Source organism: Hesperophylax consimilis, chromosome 9 (genome assembly GCF_061612785.1).
Source record: "Hesperophylax consimilis isolate HC1 chromosome 9, BYU_Hcon_1.0, whole genome shotgun sequence".
Taxonomy (NCBI): domain Eukaryota; kingdom Metazoa; phylum Arthropoda; class Insecta; order Trichoptera; family Limnephilidae; genus Hesperophylax; species Hesperophylax consimilis.
In genome coordinates, this window is record NC_142844.1 from 11,251,925 (window position 1) to 11,274,447 (window position 22,523).

At 32.7% G+C, this 22,523-nt stretch overlaps 1 protein-coding gene across 4 annotated transcripts in view; it reads left to right on the forward strand.

Moving 5' to 3' along the window:
- Window positions 1-22,523, forward strand: part of LOC149420905 (uncharacterized) — a 67,198-nt gene that overhangs the window by 35,300 nt on the left and 9,375 nt on the right. For 3 of the 4 annotated variants that reach the window (XM_089635278.1, XM_089635277.1, XM_089635276.1), the window contains exons 7-11: window positions 622-838; window positions 5,254-5,394; window positions 6,530-6,732; window positions 9,338-9,499; window positions 14,478-14,656. In XM_089635278.1, coding sequence (XP_089491404.1) covers window positions 622-838; window positions 5,254-5,394; window positions 6,530-6,732; window positions 9,338-9,499; window positions 14,478-14,656 — 902 coding nt within the window. The remainder of the gene's footprint in view (window positions 1-621; window positions 839-5,253; window positions 5,395-6,529; window positions 6,733-9,337; window positions 9,500-14,477; window positions 14,657-22,523) is intronic. The other variant, XM_089635279.1, reaches the window with a different exon arrangement.

Here is a 22,523-nt window from a genome sequence, read left to right on the forward strand (position 1 = left end):
TTTGGATACAGACTGCAACCAAAACCATTCAGCTATACAAAAAAACACCATGTAATTTATTTATAATTATTTCAGAAAAAAACTATTTCACAATATTTTTTATAATGCAAAAAGTTTTCTTTTATAGTAATTAAGGCGAATATAAAGTTTTTTTCTAAAAATTATTCGTAATAAGCGTGTCAGGCCCTATCCAAAATTTACCATTTAATCGTTTAATTTGATAAACACAACTAAATCCTTCAGTCGAAAATCATAAAAGATGGTGCAAACTAAAATTAAACACAAACATGTGTTAATCCGAAATAAAGCAAAAAAAGCAAGTAGCCACATACAAAATAAAACTTAAATATAGAACCTAGTGCATTTCAAAGATAAAAATGTTGAAAATCCAGCAATTACAAAGCAATGGGTACCTACTTACAGTTTGTAAGACAAAATCAATGTAAAAATAAAGCACAATATCAGAGTGTGTATCTGAACATAGTACATTAATATAAGTAATGCACATTTTTTAGTATACCCTTTGCTTTTTATTTGCAATAATAATGTTTGTCTTTCTTGTAAAACAAAAAAATAAATATAAGAAAAAACTATTTTGATTTCCGTCATTACCCATTTCAGTGAGCGTCGTGTGCACACCCACGGGTATGTCCGTCACGTACCGCCCCCGGACCGACTTCCGCGGCCGACTCTACGCCAGCGGCTACAGCGAGACCTGCTCTGTGGCGGGCATGGGCCGGTCCGTTCCCACCACGCTGCTGGTGCCCTTCAACCATCCCGATTGCGGGGTCAACCAGGCCTTCGCCCTTGATGATGGGGAGCAGAACATTGGAAATAAGTAAGTATTGACAGATTTTTTGTCACTCCGTCCGACCAAGGCCGAAAATACACGCAGTATTAATAAATTTGGATGGAGGATCTTCATGTTCATTAGAACGTCTTTTCTAAAAAAGTCTAAAGATACTCGCAATGGTTTTGCCAGCCGGTTTTCGACGGCCGGCGCTATTTTCCATGACAATATGTATGGATATCTAGCACGGTCGATCGATAAAGGTTTTATCGATAAAGTCGGTAACTTGTCATCATTCCCGAGGGTGACTGCAGATCGCCAACGGTCAAACAAGAGTTCACAACGACTAATTATTCTTAATTTATTCGATATGAAATGTTATTTGTACATTAGCTATCTGCGGTCTCGCTCGGGAACGAAAACAAACTATCAACACAATCCATAAACTCTTTCTCGATCGACCGTGAAAGATACTCTGGAAACATAGATTGTTATGTTGTTGATATATTTAAATCATAATACTGAAATATAAGCTGACTAACATAGTTTTCTTCATCTAGTAGTAGAGCAGATTTATTTGGTTAAAACCTTTTAACTCTGGATGTGAAAAGCTTTGGTTCGGTAGCTAAAAATGTCGAATATTTCCTAATTTATTTTTTTATATTATTTCCTAATTGGTTTTTCTTTCGACAATATTTTAAATATGTTTACATAAGGCTTACTTATATACTGCACTGTGTATTAGTATATTTTATGAACTATTTAAATGTATATATATGTAAAAGCCTTTTAAGTAAATAAACAAATAATTATACCGACCCAGGCCCAATACTACTGCCATGAAAATAACACCGGCAGCGTAATAAAACTGGTGCGTGTGTTTTGAAAACATTTTATATGTGAGACAATGTTGCAATGGCAAGAAAAAAACTCATTTAGCTAGAAATATATCTAAAAATCATTTTACTGTTATTTGAACAATCGTTTTCCATACATCGAATACTTGGAAGATCGTCAGGAAAAAAGATCACAGAGACTGATTTATCTTTTCTACGAATTACGATATTTTTACTATTGTGGTACGAGAACAATTTCTTGTTTTTCTTTACATCAATTTATTAAAATAAAATAAATATAGATTATTTACTATCTCCATAATCCCTGAGTCCAGAAAAATGGTCTCATTTCCCTTAGTCTGTAAATATGTACTCATACATACCTAATAATTCGAGCAACACTAATCTATCTGTGGTATCTACTATCACAGCACTCAGATTAAGGGTCTGATTTTCCTTAATCTGTAGGTTCTCAATTACCTATCACCCCTGAAAACACTATTGGTCTGTGATATCCACGATCACATACCAGGTACTCAATTACCTATTGATTCTAACAGACTATTCTGTGATCTTCCACGATTACAGAACTCAGATCAAGGGTCTAATTTCCCTTAACCTGCACGTACTTAACTACGAATCACTTTTACCAGACTACTGAATATACGGAGGGTTTATGCTTTTCTAAACTAAAAATACAAAGAAGACATAAAGTTGACCTTATTAAGATCATTTTCCATGCCTTACCTGGCTTGTGAATTGCATCACTCTTAAAACTAACATTTCAAATTTAAAGGACGTCACATTAACAATAGAAATGTATTTACGGTGAATCTCTTGCAAATATATTTGAGTTTTTTATTGTGGACCAGTGCATTGCCCTTGTTTAAAAAGCATCTGTGCAATTATTGTACTCCAGTTGGGCCATACACCTTCTTGTTAGGATCTTAATGAAAAAAAATAGAAGATTTTAAATATAATAACCGAGGGCTTCGGGAAGTAGGTAGATAGTCAAGCCTAATAGGCAATATAAACCAACCTAACACTCAAACAACAAAATTCCAATGCAAAATAAGTTTTAGTCCTAGAATTCGTTACATCGTTGAGAGACATTGGGTAAATGGAATTATTTTCTCAGATGTGGAGAAAAATATAATTTTTTTATTACATCAAAGTGATAAATGATGATAATATGACTAAATTATGTTCAATACGTATGTCGCATTTTGGAATGAACATACGATATGAAAAGTTTTAATAAATGTATTTGATGAATTTTCATCCAATATCAGCTATAAAAATTTGTTATTTAATCTGTTAAAAGTAGTACAGTTCAAAATTTGGTTGTTACGCAGAATTCGAAAAATTCATCTAATTTCAACGTTCATTTCGGGTTCTATGAATGTCCTATTCAAGTTCTGTTATTATATTATCATAAGCTAGTTGCTCGACTGAACTGAAATAATAAACAGAACTTGATAAACTCTTTCACAGAACTTGAAAATTAACTTCGAAATTTTAAGAAATGTTCAAATTCTCTAAAACAACCCGTCCTAAAAGATAACAATATTGTTCATAGTTACGTAACCCTACAATCCATTAAAAGTTAATCAGAGTTTTCATTATTTTACTTGTATTGGTTATCTATTTGGTTAAAGACCTTGATAGCCTTATGTGGTAATCAGATCTGATTAGCTAAGTACTTGCCCTACTTCTTTTCCTTCTTCATCCCTATGTCAATCCCTTTCTTACTACCTTCTACCTCGATACCCAATCCAATAAGGTCGTCTCCTAATATTTTATGTTTTTGAAAATGTATTCTTTTTAACCTTTAACTATAGACGTCGGGTCTCAGAGGCCCAACCCCTTCTTCAATTTCTCGGAATAAACACCTTCCCCGCGCGTGCCATCCCCGCGCGTCTCAGTAGCTTCAGTTTTAGTTGTGTTATGACCAAGGAGGGAGAAGGTCGCGTCATCCGGCACTTATTACGTGAGTAATAATCATTTAAAATTTGATCAGGGCCTGGGAGACCCGTTGACTATAATTTCCATACAAATATACTCGGGCCTATGTGACCCGTCTACTATAATTTTCTTACATTTTAGTATTATAATCTTTTTTAATTTATTCTAGATTTAAAAACAAAATGGCGGACAGTAGTGAGCCAACTACATCAGCTGTGAAACGTGGTGCCCAACCAACAAATGAACATTGCAGACGTAAAGTAATGTTTGTAAATGACATGAAAGAAGCCAGTTTGTCTTCAGTGTTCCAAGCCTCTATGTTCTGAGTGCCAGTAATTTTACATAAGTTTGATCCTTGTGAGAATTTTTATTTTATTTCTTTCAGAAGTTTTTTTTACGAATTTTTGTTACTGTTTCTTTTATTAGCTAGGAAAAATTATTGGTTTTGATTTTTGTAATACCTACTATAATTAAGGAGCCTTAATATGATCTCAAGTCAATTAAGACTGAAAACTGACTAGGTTTGTTAAATTTGGAGATAATTATTAAAATATGAATAAAAGTTGATTATTTTTATTACTCGATCTTTTATTTATAAATACTTTATACATATAAACTCCTTGCTAAAGTCAGATTGGTCCAGGTTTGAAAATTAGAATTATTTTATGAAGGGGTCTGTGTGACCCGACGTCCATGGGAGTGTGATTTTTTTTTCACGTCCATAGTTAAGGGTTTTAAAAATTTAATAACGACAGTATAATTAGTTTTTCGGTAGATATCTCTAAAAATTACCACTTTATGAGTAAACTTGGGCAAAACGTATGCCGTGTTGTCTTGTGTGACATCACGAGAAAAGAATGGCAGTGTTGCAGTACCGCCGCGCACGTATTTTGTGTGTATTGAAACAAGCTTTTCATTTAAAAACATTTTGACGGCTTATATTTTTGGTAATATAAGTACAATAAAAATTTTATCTTCAACATGCTCTAATAATGCGATAAACTTGTAAAATATGTGAAATTTCATTGTAGGACTCGATCTCATTACTCAAGATACCATAGTCCCGTTGACTCAAGACGGTAGGGAGCAGTTGGTTATTTTGTGGTAAATGGTTCGCTTAGGGGTATTCCCGAATTCATTAAAGTCTTTCTTGAACTTCAGTACGGGTTCCTAGTGCATCTTTATCTAATTATTATCTACGTCAATATATTATGAATACGTATTAAATTAAATTAATATATCTGGTAACTTTATTTACTTTCATACACCAATTACTGTCAGAGTGTAAAAGAATAAAAATAAAGATTTATTGAAGAATTTCCTCTCCCTCGTTGCATATATGTGATAAAACTTTTTTTATTTTTATATTTAAAAAGTGTTATTTTATATTAAATGCTATTATTTCACATTTAATATAAAATTTAGTTCTACAAATCAAAGGAGATAACAGCAAAAAAATAAAATTAGTAGTAATTAGTAAAAATAATTTTATTTGTACGGCGTGTTTAAAAAAATATATTATCATGAATATTTATAAAAAATACTTAGGTGAAATACTAAGATATTTTATTAAAAATTTAATTTTTTTACTCCTGAAAGATGATTTTTAATTTTTTGGTTATGGCATTAACGTCTCCATTTAATTTTTGATGTTTTTTTCAGAACTCTCATGTACACGCTTCTGGTGATACAGAATAATCCCATAATCCAGGCGCAGGGGGACAGATTTGTCCGCGTTGGGTGCGTAGCACCGCCCACCCTCAACCTTACCCTCGGAGCAGACATTAGCGTCGGCAAGGATGGGTCTGTTTACTCTCATTTCCTTCACCCCCTTCATGCCCCAGACCCAACTGCTTCTTTCACGGCTGCGATGTTTTCGCAAGTACTAAAAATATCATCTAAGGAATATTATGTTAAATTTTGTTTGCTACAGGTAAACAGGAAATAACCTTTTAAAATTTGTTTAAGTGACCTTTAATTAGTATTTATATATATTTATTAAATAAATTGCATTAGTACGAATAATCTTTTAAAGTTAGATTGGGGGTTATAAGATCAATCCGAGTAAGATAAACGTACTTGTTTTAAACAAAAACAAATTATTCGCGGGTCTAAAACATTAAATCATAAGACTTACGGTTTGTGGGTAAAACACAAAAACTCCCACAATACACTCACGTTTGGTAAAATTGTATGTAACACTAGCTGAAGTCCCGGGAGTTTCCCAGGCATTACCGATAGACATTAGACAGTGACTTTCCTCTTGTTTTGAAGGTCGAGAGTGCAAATTTTCATCAATCTCGGAATAAAACTGTGGATTTGTGTAAAAATAGAATCCACGCCGCCCGCCACATACTCTTATTTATGTAAATGGAAGATCAGTCATATCACGTGTTTTTTCTTATACAGAGAACTTCACCCCAAGGTAGCCTTTTATTGGTACCTGTATTATATCTATTAATTTTCCCACATTGAAAACTGAATTGCGACGTTTCGTTTTAAAATTGTCTATTTATCCATCCAACAGTGGATATTAGCAGGTATATTAGATTTAAAATTAACAAAACAACTTGCAAATTTGTTGGTATACTAACTACGCTTTTATAAACAATTGAAAATATATAACCTTTCTCGTGTCACTGTATTGCTATTATAATTCTGTATATACATTATAAAATTATGTACTCTTTTCATCATTTATTTATGATTGGTAATTAATTTATTTATTTCACCCAGTAACCATATTTAAAACATATTTTATGTTCTTCTACCAAGCACAACATGTTTTGGGATCACATTTAAAAAATATATAAATATATTCAATATATAAACCAAAATAGACACAATACTTCACATCGGCTACAATTTTCAAATCCAATCCTTCCTTAATACTCAGACGGAAGAAAATATTTATTTATTATTATAAATTTCCTTCCAGCAGTGATAAATCTCCCGAAGGTTCCGCTTCGATTCCCGCTTCTTCTATTATCAATACTACGGGATCCCAGGACATTCCCAAGGTGAGGATGTACATCATTAATGACCCTGATGCAGGAGACCCCACTGCACAGGTCAACGGAGGAGCCGTATCTCTCGGGGAGACGATTGAGCTGAGAATTGAATCGGAGTTCGCCAAATCAGGTATTCAAACTTGCAGACTGAACATCCTGCGCTCTTTCTCCTATATTTCTAGTCAAATACAGGGTGGAAACTGACAAATATTAAATCAATTTTGTTCCAGGGGTTGATTGTTGATACGGCTTGTGTAAAAAAGTTTAACAATGGCATTGTAGTGATTGGAAGGCACTTGCAGTATTAATATTCAGCTGCTGAAACATAATTAAAAACTTATTAAAAAAATTAAAAATATCTGAAAACAAAACTAGCAGAACGTTCTGATGATGTTTGAGTAGTTCCAAAAATACTGAAGTTCTACAAAATAAACGTAAAAACTAGTTTAAAAATTGTAAAGAAACAGCGTAAAAAACATTTTGATTTTAACAAATTTGGAATTCATCGCAACTTTTCAGATAAAAATAATTTCCAGAATGTGCTGTAAAGCTTTTAAAAACCTTCATTATCATAAAACAATAAGAAAGGTCACTTTATTGTGGGCCACATATATGTCAATGAATTAACTAGAAAAATACGTTAAAACGTGGTACGAAAACTGAGAAGAAAACGGTTATTTATAACAAAATTTCAATAAATCCTTACATTATTATGTTTTCCGAGCAAATATACTTTTCACTTTTATTATTTTGCACTGTTACATCCTATATACTTAGTCCTTTACTTTGTGTGCTCCTGGAATGGATATAGCTTTGATTCCTTGCAGTGGAAGAGCTTGCATCCCTTGTGGTAGTTCAAAGGGTGCATTCAAATGTATTGAAAGATTGATATCCAGAAAATACACGACGATAGTAAAATATAAAGTTGAGTCATGTACGTAAAGCTTAAAGTTTTAAAGTAAGGAATCATCCATGTAAAGTTTTGAGTAATCTACAAAAAGTAAGGTGTCATCAACGCTATTATATCAGCCCCAGACAAGGTCATCCGTGTCACGTGTCTAATATTGAGAAACGTTTTAAAATATTCCAGATTTTATTTTAATCAATACCCGTTTAATTAATCAATTTAGAAAGAGCTTTACAAGCAACCCCCGGCTCAAAAAAAACCTCGCTGAAAAACGGAACAAAACGCGATGAACGTTATAATTAACGCGTTGGAATAAATAAGCAAGGAAGGTTTTACAGTAAATTAAATTTGGTCGGGAAGAAAATTGATTGTGCTTAAAAATAATAAATGGTAAAGGCGAGCTTTTATTGTTCTTGGACCATTGTCCTCCCAATTTTATCCCCTCATTCAAATATTTTTTAACATTAAAATAACTAAGCTGGCGATACAAAAGGCCGCCATTTATTTCTAAGTATTCTTAATTACGATACATTTATTTTATCAAATCGCTGTTTGTCCTGCGGTTTCAAACTTAGATTAAATTAACGCATTTATGAAGATTGTTAAATGTTTTTATAATGGAATTAGTTTTTGGGTACTTGGTTTTCCATTCATGGGTGTCCATAACAATTATTCTTCTTTAGTGATCATTTTGAGGACTAAGAATAGGACAATGGAGAAAGTTAAGAGAAAGGTGGTAGAACTTTGAATATATTATGTCAATTGTATTTTGATAAAACCCTTCATGCCACATTTTTGCGAATATTACTTTTCAGTGGTTTCATGTAGAATAGTCTTCAACGTTCAATATGGTAAAGTATTTTTTAATTATTAATGACAATATTAGCAATTCCTAATCGAATATTTGAAACAGAAAAATCAGAAAACGTTACGGTCACATCTAGGACTCGAACCCAGGATCGAAACAAGAGCCTGGATTTAAGTCCTAGATGTGACCGTATCTTTTCAGTTTCAAATATTGGTTTAGGAATTGCTAATATTGTCTTCAATAATTAAATATTACATTTTTAGGTTTTACTTATTTTAAGTTATTCCAAAAAATAAAACGTTTTTTTTTTGTTTGGCTTAAGCCCCCGCATTCTGAATTTCCACCGATTTAAAACTTATTTCTCTTCCTAAAAAATAAATGTTCTTTTTCAAAAAAATAATTTTACATTTGTAAAGCCGAAACGATAATTATATGAAATACCCTAGAAAAAAAATCGCTAAGTCAGGTCTATAAGTTATTAAAAAAAGTTTTGTTTTTTTTTCTTTTAAATTTGTTATAGGTATGAAAAAATCACAGTGTATCCTTAAATGCAACTTTATCATTTGTCGTGAGATTTTTGATCTATTTCAAACGAGTAATTTTATCAAATAATTTCGCTAAATTATTAACCTTTTTTTTATTTTAGCGCGCTCTAGCGTAATGTGTCGCCTACCTAAATAGAATTGCAATATTTTCAAATAACAGCTTTCATATGAACTGGTTTTAAATTTGTTTTACGAACCCGTAAAGATACGTCTTTATCGTCTCCTGTAAAATTTTATTTTTTTGATGGCTTGAAGGGTTTTATCAAACCACAGTCGATATATTACTCTTAGAGTCACGTAGACGAAATTGTTGGATGAAATGGAGAGACAAAACATGCACATAAATATGAACCTGAGATTTGTATACCAATTCGATTGTTCTTAAGTGTAATATTTCTTTGTATTGTTTTCTTCTCAACTACAATTAATTTCTTCTTCAATTATTGCAAAATACTTAATGTATTGATTGTTTCAGATTTGGATATCCACGCATATCATCTGGTGGCATCTTCCCAACTGGGAGATAGCTCTGTTCTTTTATTGGACGGTAGAGGTTGTCCCACTGGTCAAGTCGATTTTCCATCTCTGGTGCACACAAGATTACCACCGGGCTCCAATATTGGCTTCAATGAAAAAGGCGAGGACGATTAATTACTATTTTAAAATGAAAAAACTTTGTATACACCACTATTTAATCAAAAAGGATTTAGATCAATTTGATCGTTTTTGATGAAATAGTAGCGTATACAAAGTATTTTTATGTTCATACTATAGTTAAAACGACTCCGCAGTGTGATTTTGCAATTATTAAAACCAATATAATTCTTATGAAACCGCCAGGTAGGTATTTACCAAATTATTTTATTTATTTATTGATTATAATAATATTTAGAACTACGCAATAACATTTAAGACTACTTATTATAGTTTAAATTACATTACTACATTTAAACTTAGGGTTATTTAAACTTGGCGAAAATAAATTTTATTCATTTAAACTGTGGTATTTCACATTTTATAGAATATTTATAGATATTATGGAATATTTACGATACATTACAGAGTTGTAAATATCTACTTTCGATACCGCTATGATTTTATTTATTTTTATTTTTATTTATTTATTTCTTTAGATTTACACACAGTACAATACGATAAAAGATATAATTAAAATATTTTTAGTGATTATAGATTACACAGGTCTGCAAATTGACATTTTTGAAATTTTTTTTAAATGGTAATGGTTGAATTATATGTATTTTGGAATGCTGAATTCGAGAATGCCATCCATTTTGACCCATCACGTAAGGATTTTCCGCAAAGTGGAAATTAAAATATAGGCAAAACCCGACTTACACTACTTCTGTAGGGAATGTTCAAAAGAAAAAAATCATAAAATTATACAAATTTAATTAATTTTAAGTCATAATATATTTTATTTACATCATATGCAATTATAAATCTTTATAAAATATGCTTTTTTAGTTTGGAAGCTTCGTTTTGTGCTTTTTCGTTTGTGGGACGTTATATTTTCCCTATGCAGCATCCAGCAGTAGTCGCCCATCATATTTATATCCCATCGACCTTGATACCTTCTCTCCATTTCCTTGATATCTTGGTGAAACCTCTCACCTTGCTTCTCACTAACTGCACAAAGATTTTAAATCTCGGATCAGGTCATTTAATTCAGCTTGAGAAAATTGTTGAGGTCCACTGGAGTCGCCTACTTGAAACTCGTCACTAGAACTTTCTTCTGATGATGGCAAATCGTCCAGGCTTTGGGGTTCTTGTGGTGTAGGAATGCCAGGTCCGTGAGGGACTGGGCGGAGTGCTGAATCTATGTTTGGGTAGCGAATTTGTTTTTTATTTTTGGTATTATACCCTTGCACATTGCACGAACAAAAGTAGCAGTCATCGCTGTGGTTTCGAGGCTCTCTCCCTATATATATGATTCAAAGCTGACTAATTTTATCGTCATGAGTTACTAAATGTTTTGTTTCAGTCTATAAAACTTAATATTATCTTATAATAAGTTGTAAATAATAAAAAATATATATTTCCGCAATAAACCCCGTTTTGCGACTTAAGATAGGCAATCCCACAGTATTTTGCGTTTTGCGGAAAAACCTTACGTGGTGGAATTTTTTTGATAATTTTCCCGAATTCAGCAACAAAAATACATGGGAATTACTTCTTATTTCAAAGAAAAAAAAACGTTGCAGACCTGTGTTATTGTACCTTATCAGGTCGAAATTATTGGTTTCTAACTAGGCAAATTGCCCGTTCCAAGGAACCAAAAATATGTGAAAGTAAGTGTGTGATTGGTCTATGTCTATAATATATCTCATTAATGTTTTAATTTGTGATGTTTAATCGTTACAATCTTATGATTGAGTCGAACTTGAGATGTTGTGTATGTTTCAATTGTGTGTGAGCAATAATTATAATAATGGAAGACATAATATAGTGTGTGATTAGTCTATGTCTATACTATGTCTATTTATTATGTGACGTTTTTTAACATTTTTTAAGATTCTCCTCTACCCAGTCCAATCAACCATTTAGTTATTATTGGGCCTATGTAGGAAATATTACAAGTTTTTATATTTAATTCATGGGGGATTTTGTTGTACAGTTTAGGTCCCAAGTATGTGTGTGTCTTTTGATACTTTGCCGTATTGCTCGTTGGGATCATAAGGTCATTTCTGGTGTGGCTTCTTGTGATATGTTTATGGTCAATTTTATTAATATTTTCTAGATTTTTATGCACATGGATAATAACCTTTTTTTATATATGTGGCGTTAATGTAAAAAAATTACTTGATAAGTCGAAAATGTGTGTCTAAAGAAATAATTACGAATAATATATATTTTTAAATTGCCGGCAACCCGTGCGTTTATTGTAATAGCATGATCAATATTACAAACATGAAAGTAACCCTTAGAGTATGTTTATACTTAGAGTATGTTCAGTTTTCAAAAATCCAAAATCCACAAACATTTAAGATTCTCTACATATCTTACGTCCGAAGCCACCTAGAGTATGCATCAACAGTGTGGAACCCTCATAGTTCTACATATAAATCAAACATAGAAAGAGTTCAGAAAAGTTTTTGAAATATATCTCTTATCGCATGCGAAATGATGAAAACAATGTGTCCATGAACCTTAAAACTCTTGATCAACGCCGAGATATCAGAGACCTAGTAATGCTATATAAGATAATCCACTATTTTATTGATAGCCCATACCTTTTACAAAATATTCATTTCAGATGTCCATTAAGAGTAACTCGATCTCCGGACACATTTTATATTCCTAAGATCAATACTAATTATCTTGAAAATGTATTTATAAGAAGAAGCTGTAGCACCTTTAATAGATTATGCACAAATATCGATGTGTTCAATACGAGCCTCGCAGGATTCATAGCATTCCTAAGAGAGTAGCGTTCGATCGTTGCGGGAAACTTAGTAGTGTTAGTGTGTGTATTGTTTTTGTATGGGTTGAATCTGTAGTCTTTTTATTTTTATTTTTTTGGAGATTTTCCTTTTCTACTAGTTAGTATTTATATTGTATTGTATTATTTATATTCATATGTTTTTCTACCTATATATAAAATTAATCTTCTATGGAAGCTATACTGGTTTATGCAACTTGGTAAAAATGATTTATATTAAAATATATTTGTATAACTGTTTGTTTTCCAAATAAAAAAAATAAAAAAAATAAAAAAAAAATAAAACCCGCCGCACTAGAAGATTTCTGTTCTGAGGCGGGTAGATTATATAGAAACAATATTATTTCGAAATAAAATTAAATTGGTTTCATTTTAAATTAAACAACAAATTAAATAACGTTTTCACGAAAAGAAAAATGTGATATAAATAGGTACGTATTTCTTAAAATGGTGGTCGCCTTATCATTTCATTACGATAGCATTTGAATTTTGAATTCGAATTGTTATAAAAAATCTAAAAATAGTCGTCCCGGACAGGAACTTTTTAATAAATTTATATAAAACAAATCAATTTTGCTATAAAATTATTATTGAATTAAAATTAATGTTTACCTTGTCCTGTGAGAATGTTATTACCATTGTGTGTGTTTTACGAAATAAAGCATTTATTATTTGGTTTCGATTTGGTCATATAATTAGAGGCACTAAATATTCCAGTATCTTATGTCCTTTTCTCTTTCATACAAAAGTGGGAGAAGATTTTTGTAATCGGTTTTTAGGAAGATCATCGATGATGTGCATACGATCTTTCCCTGGTACTAGTATAACGTTAAAGACATATTGCAGGTTTTATCGAATTGTTAAATAAAATATGGCTGGAGTCATCGGATTCAAATTACATTAGAGCAATGTAATGGAGAACCTTCTATTTTTTTAAATAAGTATACTAGAATTTCGATTTTGTTTTCGTAAATGAATCTTGGAATTCCCGACATCCGATCAAGCCGATAGATAGACTTGCTGTCAATGACAATGCATTCTATCAAATTTATCATACACACGCGGAACACATACGCATTTGGATGATAGCATGAGCTCATAATATACGAAATACATGTTTATCCTACCCAATCGGGATTTGGCTCAGTTGTTAGCGCGGTAGACTCCATGGGGAGGAAGGTTCAATCCTCAGTTAAAGATTTTTTTTATAGACATTTATATTTGACTGTATTTTCAACCCTCACCCACTGACCGACATAATGTGTTGTTTGTTTCCAAAATCCAGTTTGATTTACTGCACAATTTGTGTAGTGTGCATTTACGAGTCAGCGCAGTTCATTCTGATATCACAAATCAAAATGATAAATTATGGTAGTAATTTTGATCAAATCTGCTTGCCAAATTTGTGTCCGAGGCGGGAACGTAATTCAAAATAATTGTGAAAGTCTGTTTTAAATTTAATAAGACATAATATTTATATTATTTTAATTAGAAAATTATTCCTTTAACGTATGACAAACCGTTGTTCCAAATTTTTTAAAGACACTAAACATTTTATTCTACGGTAATGTGGATTAAGTTTTTTTAATGTATAACCAGACGGTAGACGAAGGAATAAAGTAGATCTAATGCCATATAAATGAGATCTCTGAGGCGTATGGTGTGGTAAAGAAAATAGATCCGGGAAGGATATAAAGCTGATGTAAGTTTAGGGAAGATTAAGATACGAAAGCTGAGATATTTTAAAGATGTACTGTGGAGCGGATGAATAAAAAAAAGAGCTAGTAGAATCCATGACGCGAAAATGAATAGTGGAAGAAGTAGGGGTTGTCCGAGCCAATACTTGAGTGACTCCATATCAAGAGTTCTTCTTCTTCTTACGTTTGGTGGGGGGGAGGGGGGGGTCAGAGAGGAATATCTAGGTGTCAAGAGTTAAAATAACAGAAGAGTATGTATGAGATGATGCATGAATGTTGCCAAATAAGATTTGTGTGAAGGTCTTACCTCTCTACCACCTCTTTAGGGAAATGGCGTAATGGTTAGTTGGTTCGTTAGATCGCGTGAATTCTCCCAACATCTTATGAACACTATATTATTCCATCAAGTGGAATAATTTGTTTTTCTAATTAAATTAATCTGTTTTTTTATCCGTCAGGTGGAAATTTCTGGACCAGTGGAACTTCTGGAAAGTTCGATGGAAACGGAACCATCGGTAGCAATTTTACAAATGGAGCGGTGAGACTGAGTGCCAGATTCAGGGCTTTCAGATTCCCCAACTCTCACGTGGTCAAATTCAGCGTCATGGTGCAATTCTGCCCCAGAGCCTGTGAAAAGGTAAGAACTTAAAGCTAATTAGGTTTGTTTTTTGTTGGTCTGAATGGTGCTTTTATGGCTGATTGTTATGCAGCTGCATACTCGACATTTAACAATACTACGCAATGTTTCGGATAGTTTCACGGTTTCCACGTTGGTTAAAGAAAGAAGAAGCGCTACGCAACACGATATCCCAAAAATTAATCATAATAATACTTTGATTAATCAGGTAGATATAAAATTTGAAATGTGTGAATCATCGATTTAGGTAGTTATTGAACAATTATATGGATACTAGAATAGTTAAATAACAGTTTTCGGTCAATTGAACTTACATAACATTAGAATTTCAATGATGTAACCCCCTTCCTGTTAAAACAGCGAATTCCAACAATGTTCAAATATGATGTCGAAATGTTTACTTTTTTTATGATGAGCTTAAGAAAGTTCACACAAAAGCTGGTCTGTCGGGACGGGGGGTTGAAGCTATGCATAAACCAAACTGCTTCTTAAATTTCTATTCAAAAACTTTAGTTTGGAAGTAACGCCACGAGCTGTGTTACCGGCAGGACGGCGAATTGTCAAAGAACAAACCCTCAAACTACCAGACCACGCATACATCACGGGAACAATGTCATTAATATCTTTATATAAGGGATGAGACATTTTTAGTTTGGCTTGGGTCTTTAAATTCATAATGTGTAATTGCTTATTTTCTAAAAGGTCGTTAGCAAACAAAGTCTTGCGAAAAACAATATAATACCTTCAAACAAAATCAACGCATTAATGGTTACAAATCTTTGAATTTTTAATAATTATTGCTTTATTTATAAAATAATTGTTCTATTAAAAATTTGGCTCAGAGCCAAATAAGTAATTACCTTGAATTTACTTATTATACTTATTACTATACTTACTTATCTTGAGACAACAATTGAGAAAGACAACAAATATATACCAAAATTGAAAAAAACGTGTTCGTTTTTTGTATTTGCAAATTCATCCAAAATGGAAGATCTTCCCGGAATCGTATTGGTAAAGAACAGCTATTTGGAATTGAAATTTCTATCAAAATATGAAACGTTTTATTTTCGTTATTGATGGGTGCTATAATTTAAAAAGCCGGTTTCACGTTAAAACGAACTGATTACACATAAAAAATGTTTCGAATTAGTGATAATTTTTTTATGTTATGTAAGTTTTAGGTTATTATTTTGTTTTAAATGGTTATGTGGTAACTTCACATTATACGTCACAAAATGTAGAATTTCTCCCGTATCCACTCGAGCGATTGGTGTCATGAATATCAATTTACAGGTGACCGGATAAATCATCAAAATGATAATTCATCACATCTTCAAAAAGTTATATATAAAGTCATGGAAAGTGATGAAAGAAAAACTTTATTAACTGGGTTAAGTATTTTAGGTTAGGTTAGGTTAAAAAAAAATTCATCGTTTTTAATGACTTTATATCACTTTTTAAAAGTGTGTTGAATAGTCACTCTGTTGAGTTAGCATGGAACCCCATTTACCATACTATTTAATTATTACCATTTCTCAAAATTTTACTATGGATTTTATTATTCTGATGATGCGGTACTGATTGCTAATAGTATGGATGATCTACAATCTCTCGTGTCTAGGATGAACAAAGGTATGCATGAAGAATGAATCAATGATGAATGTAAGTAAGTCTAAAGTAATGGTGTTTGAAAGAGAGAGTACGAAAACAGTGTGCAATATAGTTGTGAATGAGGAATACTTGGGGCAGGTGGATGAGTTCGTGTATTTAGGAAGTATGTTTACGAGAGATGGGAAGGCTGACAGGGATATTGAAAAAAGGGTAAATGCAGGTATGTAACTCCATTAATGGAGGACTGAACACAGTTGGCGCTATCAAAAAAATTCCAATGAAGAGAAGCTAGCAGTCCACAATGGAGTGCTGGTACCTAACCTGATGTATGAAAGTGAGGCATGGAACTGGCAGAGAAAGGATGAAAGTGGACTGATTGCTGTAGAAATGAGATCCCTGAGGCGTATGTGTGGTAAAAACCATGTATGAGAATTGTGAAGACCCGCAAAGAGTGCAAGGCTGATGTAAGTTTAATGAGTAAGATCAAGAAAGGGACGCTTAGATGGTTTGGGCATGTAGAGCGAATGAGCAAAGAGAGAGGTATAAGGAGAATATACGATGCAAATGTGAATGGTAGAAGAAGTCGGGCACGTCCGAGGAAGACATGGCACGACCAAGTGAATCAGATACTTCGATAGATAGTCTAGTCATGTCACGAATCAGAATAATAGAAAAGTATGTATGGGACAATGAATGTGAATGGGGCAAGGAGTGTGTGCCAAGACCGAGTTGTTTGGAGGTTCGTCCTTTCTGCCTACCCCCGTGGGAAATGGCGTGATGGTTAGTTAGTTAGTTAAACTGATTACTGCGGCATAAAGCCAATGAATTCACCTAGATTTCATTATCATATCGTATTTTTAGATTATTTAACCGCTCGAGCGATTGGTGTCGTATATACACATTTACCATATTATTTTATTAATTACATTCCTAAATTAATTAATATGGAATCATATTAATTCACCAAGGTTTCACAGTTTATACCATATTTTTAGTTTCTATAAATTTGGCACTTTTTGGCAAGTGATCGCTCAAAAGTTTTTTGCAAACTTGGCATAATATGCAAAAAATCGCTCCAGTGGAATGTAACCTAAGGTACTTATATTAAACAGTTATAAAATCGATACAACACGATGCCTGTTTCAACTTTCATGACACCCAAAAATGTTACTATAAAGAGAATTTATAACTAACTCTTACATTACATACTACCACTTCCTTTGGTAGTGGGTATACGTCATATGAGCGGGATTCACGTAGCTGAATATGAATATTTAATCGTAATGCACTTCCTACTTTTATTCCAAAAATAGAGTACTTTTAAAAAATGGAACACGCGCCCCTCGCGGGTTGGCTAGGAAATAGCTACGTTCATACTTTACCTTCAGATAAAGTCGGCGGGCAATGTGGAGACTAGAGCTAAAAGAGACGGAAAGTTCCAGCTTCGCGATGGAACTAGAACTGGAAACCGGAGCTTGAACTGGAACTTTGGTAATTATAAGCAAGGCCGGCTGCACCGTCCCTTCACTACATTAACTTTACTGGTACTATTTTTCAGCGGAGTGCGAGTGTTTTTCTGTTCACTCCTTTTCTCACCCGTGCAAAATTTACTCCGGTCTGAAAGTATTCCCGTGTCCTGGGCGTTAATGTTGCATTGCATTTTCCGGCGCGGTTTTTAAATCTCTCCCCTCAAAAACCGCCCTTTGGTTGCGGAAACGTTAAGACTTACTTTGCTTATTTAAAAACTTTGGGATTTTGCAGTGTTTGTATAACAACATGTACAAACATATATACATACTAGTACTTATGTAAACCTCGCGTCCAAATATGAAGTTTGTAATTTTCTTTTACTTAATAAATCAAAACCAACATTTCATCTGAAATCATAAGATTTGAAAGTGGGTACTTTAACACCTGTCTACTTAATATATAATCTACCATAAGCTTTTTTCCACAAAATTGATACTAATATGCATGGAAACTAATGATTTTTTGATCGTGCCTGTCAGCTACTCCAGAGCACCCCATGTTAAAACGGTAAGAAAAAATAAATTTACAAAAAGAAGAAATGCGCAACGCTCGAGTCAAAATGAAAAAAAAGGACAATTATTAACAACTAGCAGTCAAAAGCGGCGCTATACAAATTGTCCAATAAATATAATGTTTACATTTTATTGCGTATATATGCATTGATATACGATGGAAATAGATAAAATAATGTTATCTTATTAAACTTTATTTCAAACACAAATAACTTTGTTTACATCACTTTATTATATACAACCATTACATGTTTCATGAATGAAGTTCACCTCATCAGGAGTAAGTATACTCCGAAGTCGAAAATTAAATATAAATTGCAATTGGAAAGAAGAAGGGGAAAGGGGTTATAGTGGGCGGGGTTTATCAGAATTAGGACTTACAATATCATTATACGGAAAAGACCAGTTGAGTGGGAAAATATTTACGAGAGAGTTTATTTTTTTTTTTAACTTCCGATTAGTTGTCCGGGTTAAATCTTCCCCAAAGGAAAAACTTAACCCTTCCACTCACTTTTCCACAAATGATCATCTAGTCAATCAACATTATGTAAGTGCATTATATAAGCAAAATAAATACAAAACAATACAAGAACAACACGTCAATTCACCAGAGATCAAATGGGAAAATAATTCACCGACTCCAGATATTTTCATATCAGAGGGTTCGGCTCGGTAGAACTTCTAACAGGGCCTATAAATCCTACTGATCCCTCAACATAAATATTTAAAAAATCTTTTGTTATCCTACATGTATTCAAAATGACCGACTTTTGCATCTTTATATATAATTTTTTTGATAGATCTAATACGCCTAAATTTTTAATTAGAGAGCTAGGTATAATGCCAGTAGCCGAAATAACGAATGGTAATATTTTTATAGTCTGAGAATGCCAACTTCTTTTTATTTCATTTCCTAAATCTGTGTATTTTCTTATTTTTTCACTAACAGATTTTTGAATATTACAAGAATTTGGAATAGCGACATCAATGATATAAGTTATTTTTTTAATTTTGTCATGTAAAACTATATCGGGTCTATTATGACTAATCGCTCGGTCTGTTAGTATAGTTTTATCATAATATATTTTGTAAAATTCGTTTTCTAATAATGAATTTGGTTCGTATTCATAATATGGTACTACATTACGGCAGTCAATCAAGTTATGTTTAATTACTAAATTTTGGTGAATTATTTTTAAAACTTGATTTTAAGACCTGAAAACACAAATAGCATATAACCATAAAACAAATAGCATTTAATAACGGTTATTCTAATAAATTGATAGTTGAAATACCAAATAAAAAAAATCAAACATGATCTCTTCAAATGGTATATTTATCCTATTTCTAAAAGTAGAAATAAAAAATGGCGTAGAATTCTATTTGAGGATAACGATATTTCCAAAATTATAAATAAAAACATTCCTGGTACTATTCAACCGGCGGTTTAAACTAATAACAAAATGAAGAAATATATTATTAATAATAAAGATAACGATAATCAAACAAAAAAATCGGGAGTTTATAAACTCAATTGGGATGATTGTAATTTCTTTTACAAAGGTAGAACCAATAGAAACTTTGAAGTCAGAACTAAAGAACATCTCGGAGCTCTAAATGAAAAAGTGAATCTGAGTTTGATCATCTTTTGAATAATGGTCACACTTGATAAAAATGCAGGTCTTAAAATACTTCACATGGGATATAAAGCATCGCAAATAAATAATTTTGTAATTTTAGAAATAAGATAATATGTCAATATAAAATCAGATATCATTAATAAGCAAAAAAAATTATAAATCCTCTTAATATTTTCCCACTCAACTGGTCTTGTAATTCCTAATTCTGATAAACTCCGCCCACTCTTACCCTCACCTGTACTTCTACTTCTTCTTTCCAATTGTAATCTATATTTAATTTTTGACTTCAATGTATACTTACTCCTGATGAGGTGAACTTCGTTCATGTAACATGTAGAGGTTGTATGTAATTAAGTGATTTAAACAAAGTTATTTATATTTTAATAAAATAAATAATGCCATCACAAAATGATAAGCTTCCAGAAGAAATCTTCTTATTAAACGCTTGTTAATGGTCAAGTAATTTTGCGTATTGTTAGCTGCATATTTAAATATCCGCGCCAGTCTTCAGGTTCGTTTTTATACCGCCAGAGGAGCAGAGTGGTCGAATTTCGCTTGCAGACCCCCATTCGGGATTTACCCGAAATTTACGATTTGAATTCGACCAATCAGAGGGCCTAGATAGTCCAGACGCTAGAGTAATAATACTATCAGATATCATTAATGAAATTATAGATTAAAATTTAAATGAACAAAATACAAGTGAGGCAATAGTAATGTCATAATTTGAACGTGCCGTATATTTTGCAAATGGCGTTAAATGTCATTGGGCTTTGACATTTATGTTGTAGACACATAAAAAAATTAGTTAACAATAAGCAGTGAAGCGATACACCTGAAAATACGGAATTATTGTTACTGCTTATTTGACTAATTCTGGTCTGTTGTTTTAACGCGGCACCATGTGCACGAACAATTAAACGTCTCGTGCAAATCTTCAAATAAACTTTCCGTGAAAACAGAGCCCAATATTTTCATTTCTAACAAAATGGCAGCCAATTCACAATATGACATTACTTTTGCTCCACCTGCGTTCTAACAACAAACCGGAAATTGCACAACTAAACAGTAACAATAATTCCGCGTTCTTCAGGTGTGTATCGCTTCATTGCCTGTTGTCAACTAATTCTCTATCCGTTTACAACATATACGACAAAGCAAAATGATATTTCACACCATTTGCAAAAAAATGTAGCACATTCAAATTATGACATTACTTTTGCCCAACATTATATTAGGTTAACAGGTGTAATTAAACCAGTGAGACTATCACATTGCAAATATGGGTTAAGACGCCATAGGACTCCAATAACGGGGGATTGCTCAGGGCTCACATTTTAATTGATTCCTACGAATTTATAACTAAAATATCTTTTTTCAGACCAACTTTCACGGGATGCAAGTTATTTATATTGAAGATTTATAAAAACAGTACCTTAAAAAATAAATTATTTTACGCAAAATGGTTTTAAAATTTTTCCACTATAAAATTAGCTGTAAGCACCAAATTTTATTTTTCGATACGATGAATTAATTACTTTCTCGGGATTCTGTTAGAAACATCTGAGGTTTTAGTAATACATTTATCAGAGATTAAAATATAAAGATCCATTTTCTAGGCCTTTAGGGCAACTTCGACCGTAAGATCCTACAATTACGCAAGGACTGCGTGCACAATGTTTTTGTACACTATCCTTACGATATTTTAGAGTATTGTATTATCGAAGTTGGTCGGTGGCTGAGTTGACAAATGCTTCGGGTTCCTACTCAGGATTCGAGGGTTCAATTCTTCGGCTGGCTAAGACCTCCGTAGTCGCAAAAACAATGGATTCCAATTTAATGAGGAAGTAGTAGCTGATTTTAAAATATTGTCAGGTTATTTGTGACAGGGGAATATTTGTCTGTCTTCTGGAAAATAGAAGGAGGAAGGAAGGGGGGGGGGGATGAGACGAGGAAAAAGAAAGATGGGTATCTACCCGAAATTCAAACAATCTTTCGGATCTCAATTGACCTTCACCAGGGCGTTGCTAACGGAATTTGCTTTATAAGGCCTTATTTTTGGTTTACGTCCCGTAACCGATTTTCATTAAAAAACTATTGCTATCTTGTCTAGAAAAGTATGTTTTTTATTGTTTTAGTATCTACTGGGTTTTCCAATAAGAGGTGTTATTTTGAATATCCCGCTATTTCAGTAGATGTTACTTTTGAAGCTGTCATTTTTTTACATTTGACAAGTAAAAAATACGTCATTAATAAAAATGGAACAATGCACGCTTCAACAACGCATTAAAATTATTAAAATTCACTTGAGTGAATCAAATGCAAATCATCTTGAGTGATGAAGCCCATTTACATCTCGGTGGCTTCGTCAACAAACAAAATTATTGAAAACCAAAGAGTTATTGTTGAAAAACCTATCTATCCTTAACGTGTGACTGTTTGATGCGGTTTATGGTCCGGCGGAGTCATTGGACCTTATTTTTTCGAAAAGGAGGCTGGAGCAACATTAACGGTGAATGGATTGCGCTATTGAGAAATGATTAATGATTTTTTATGGCCGGAATTAGATGA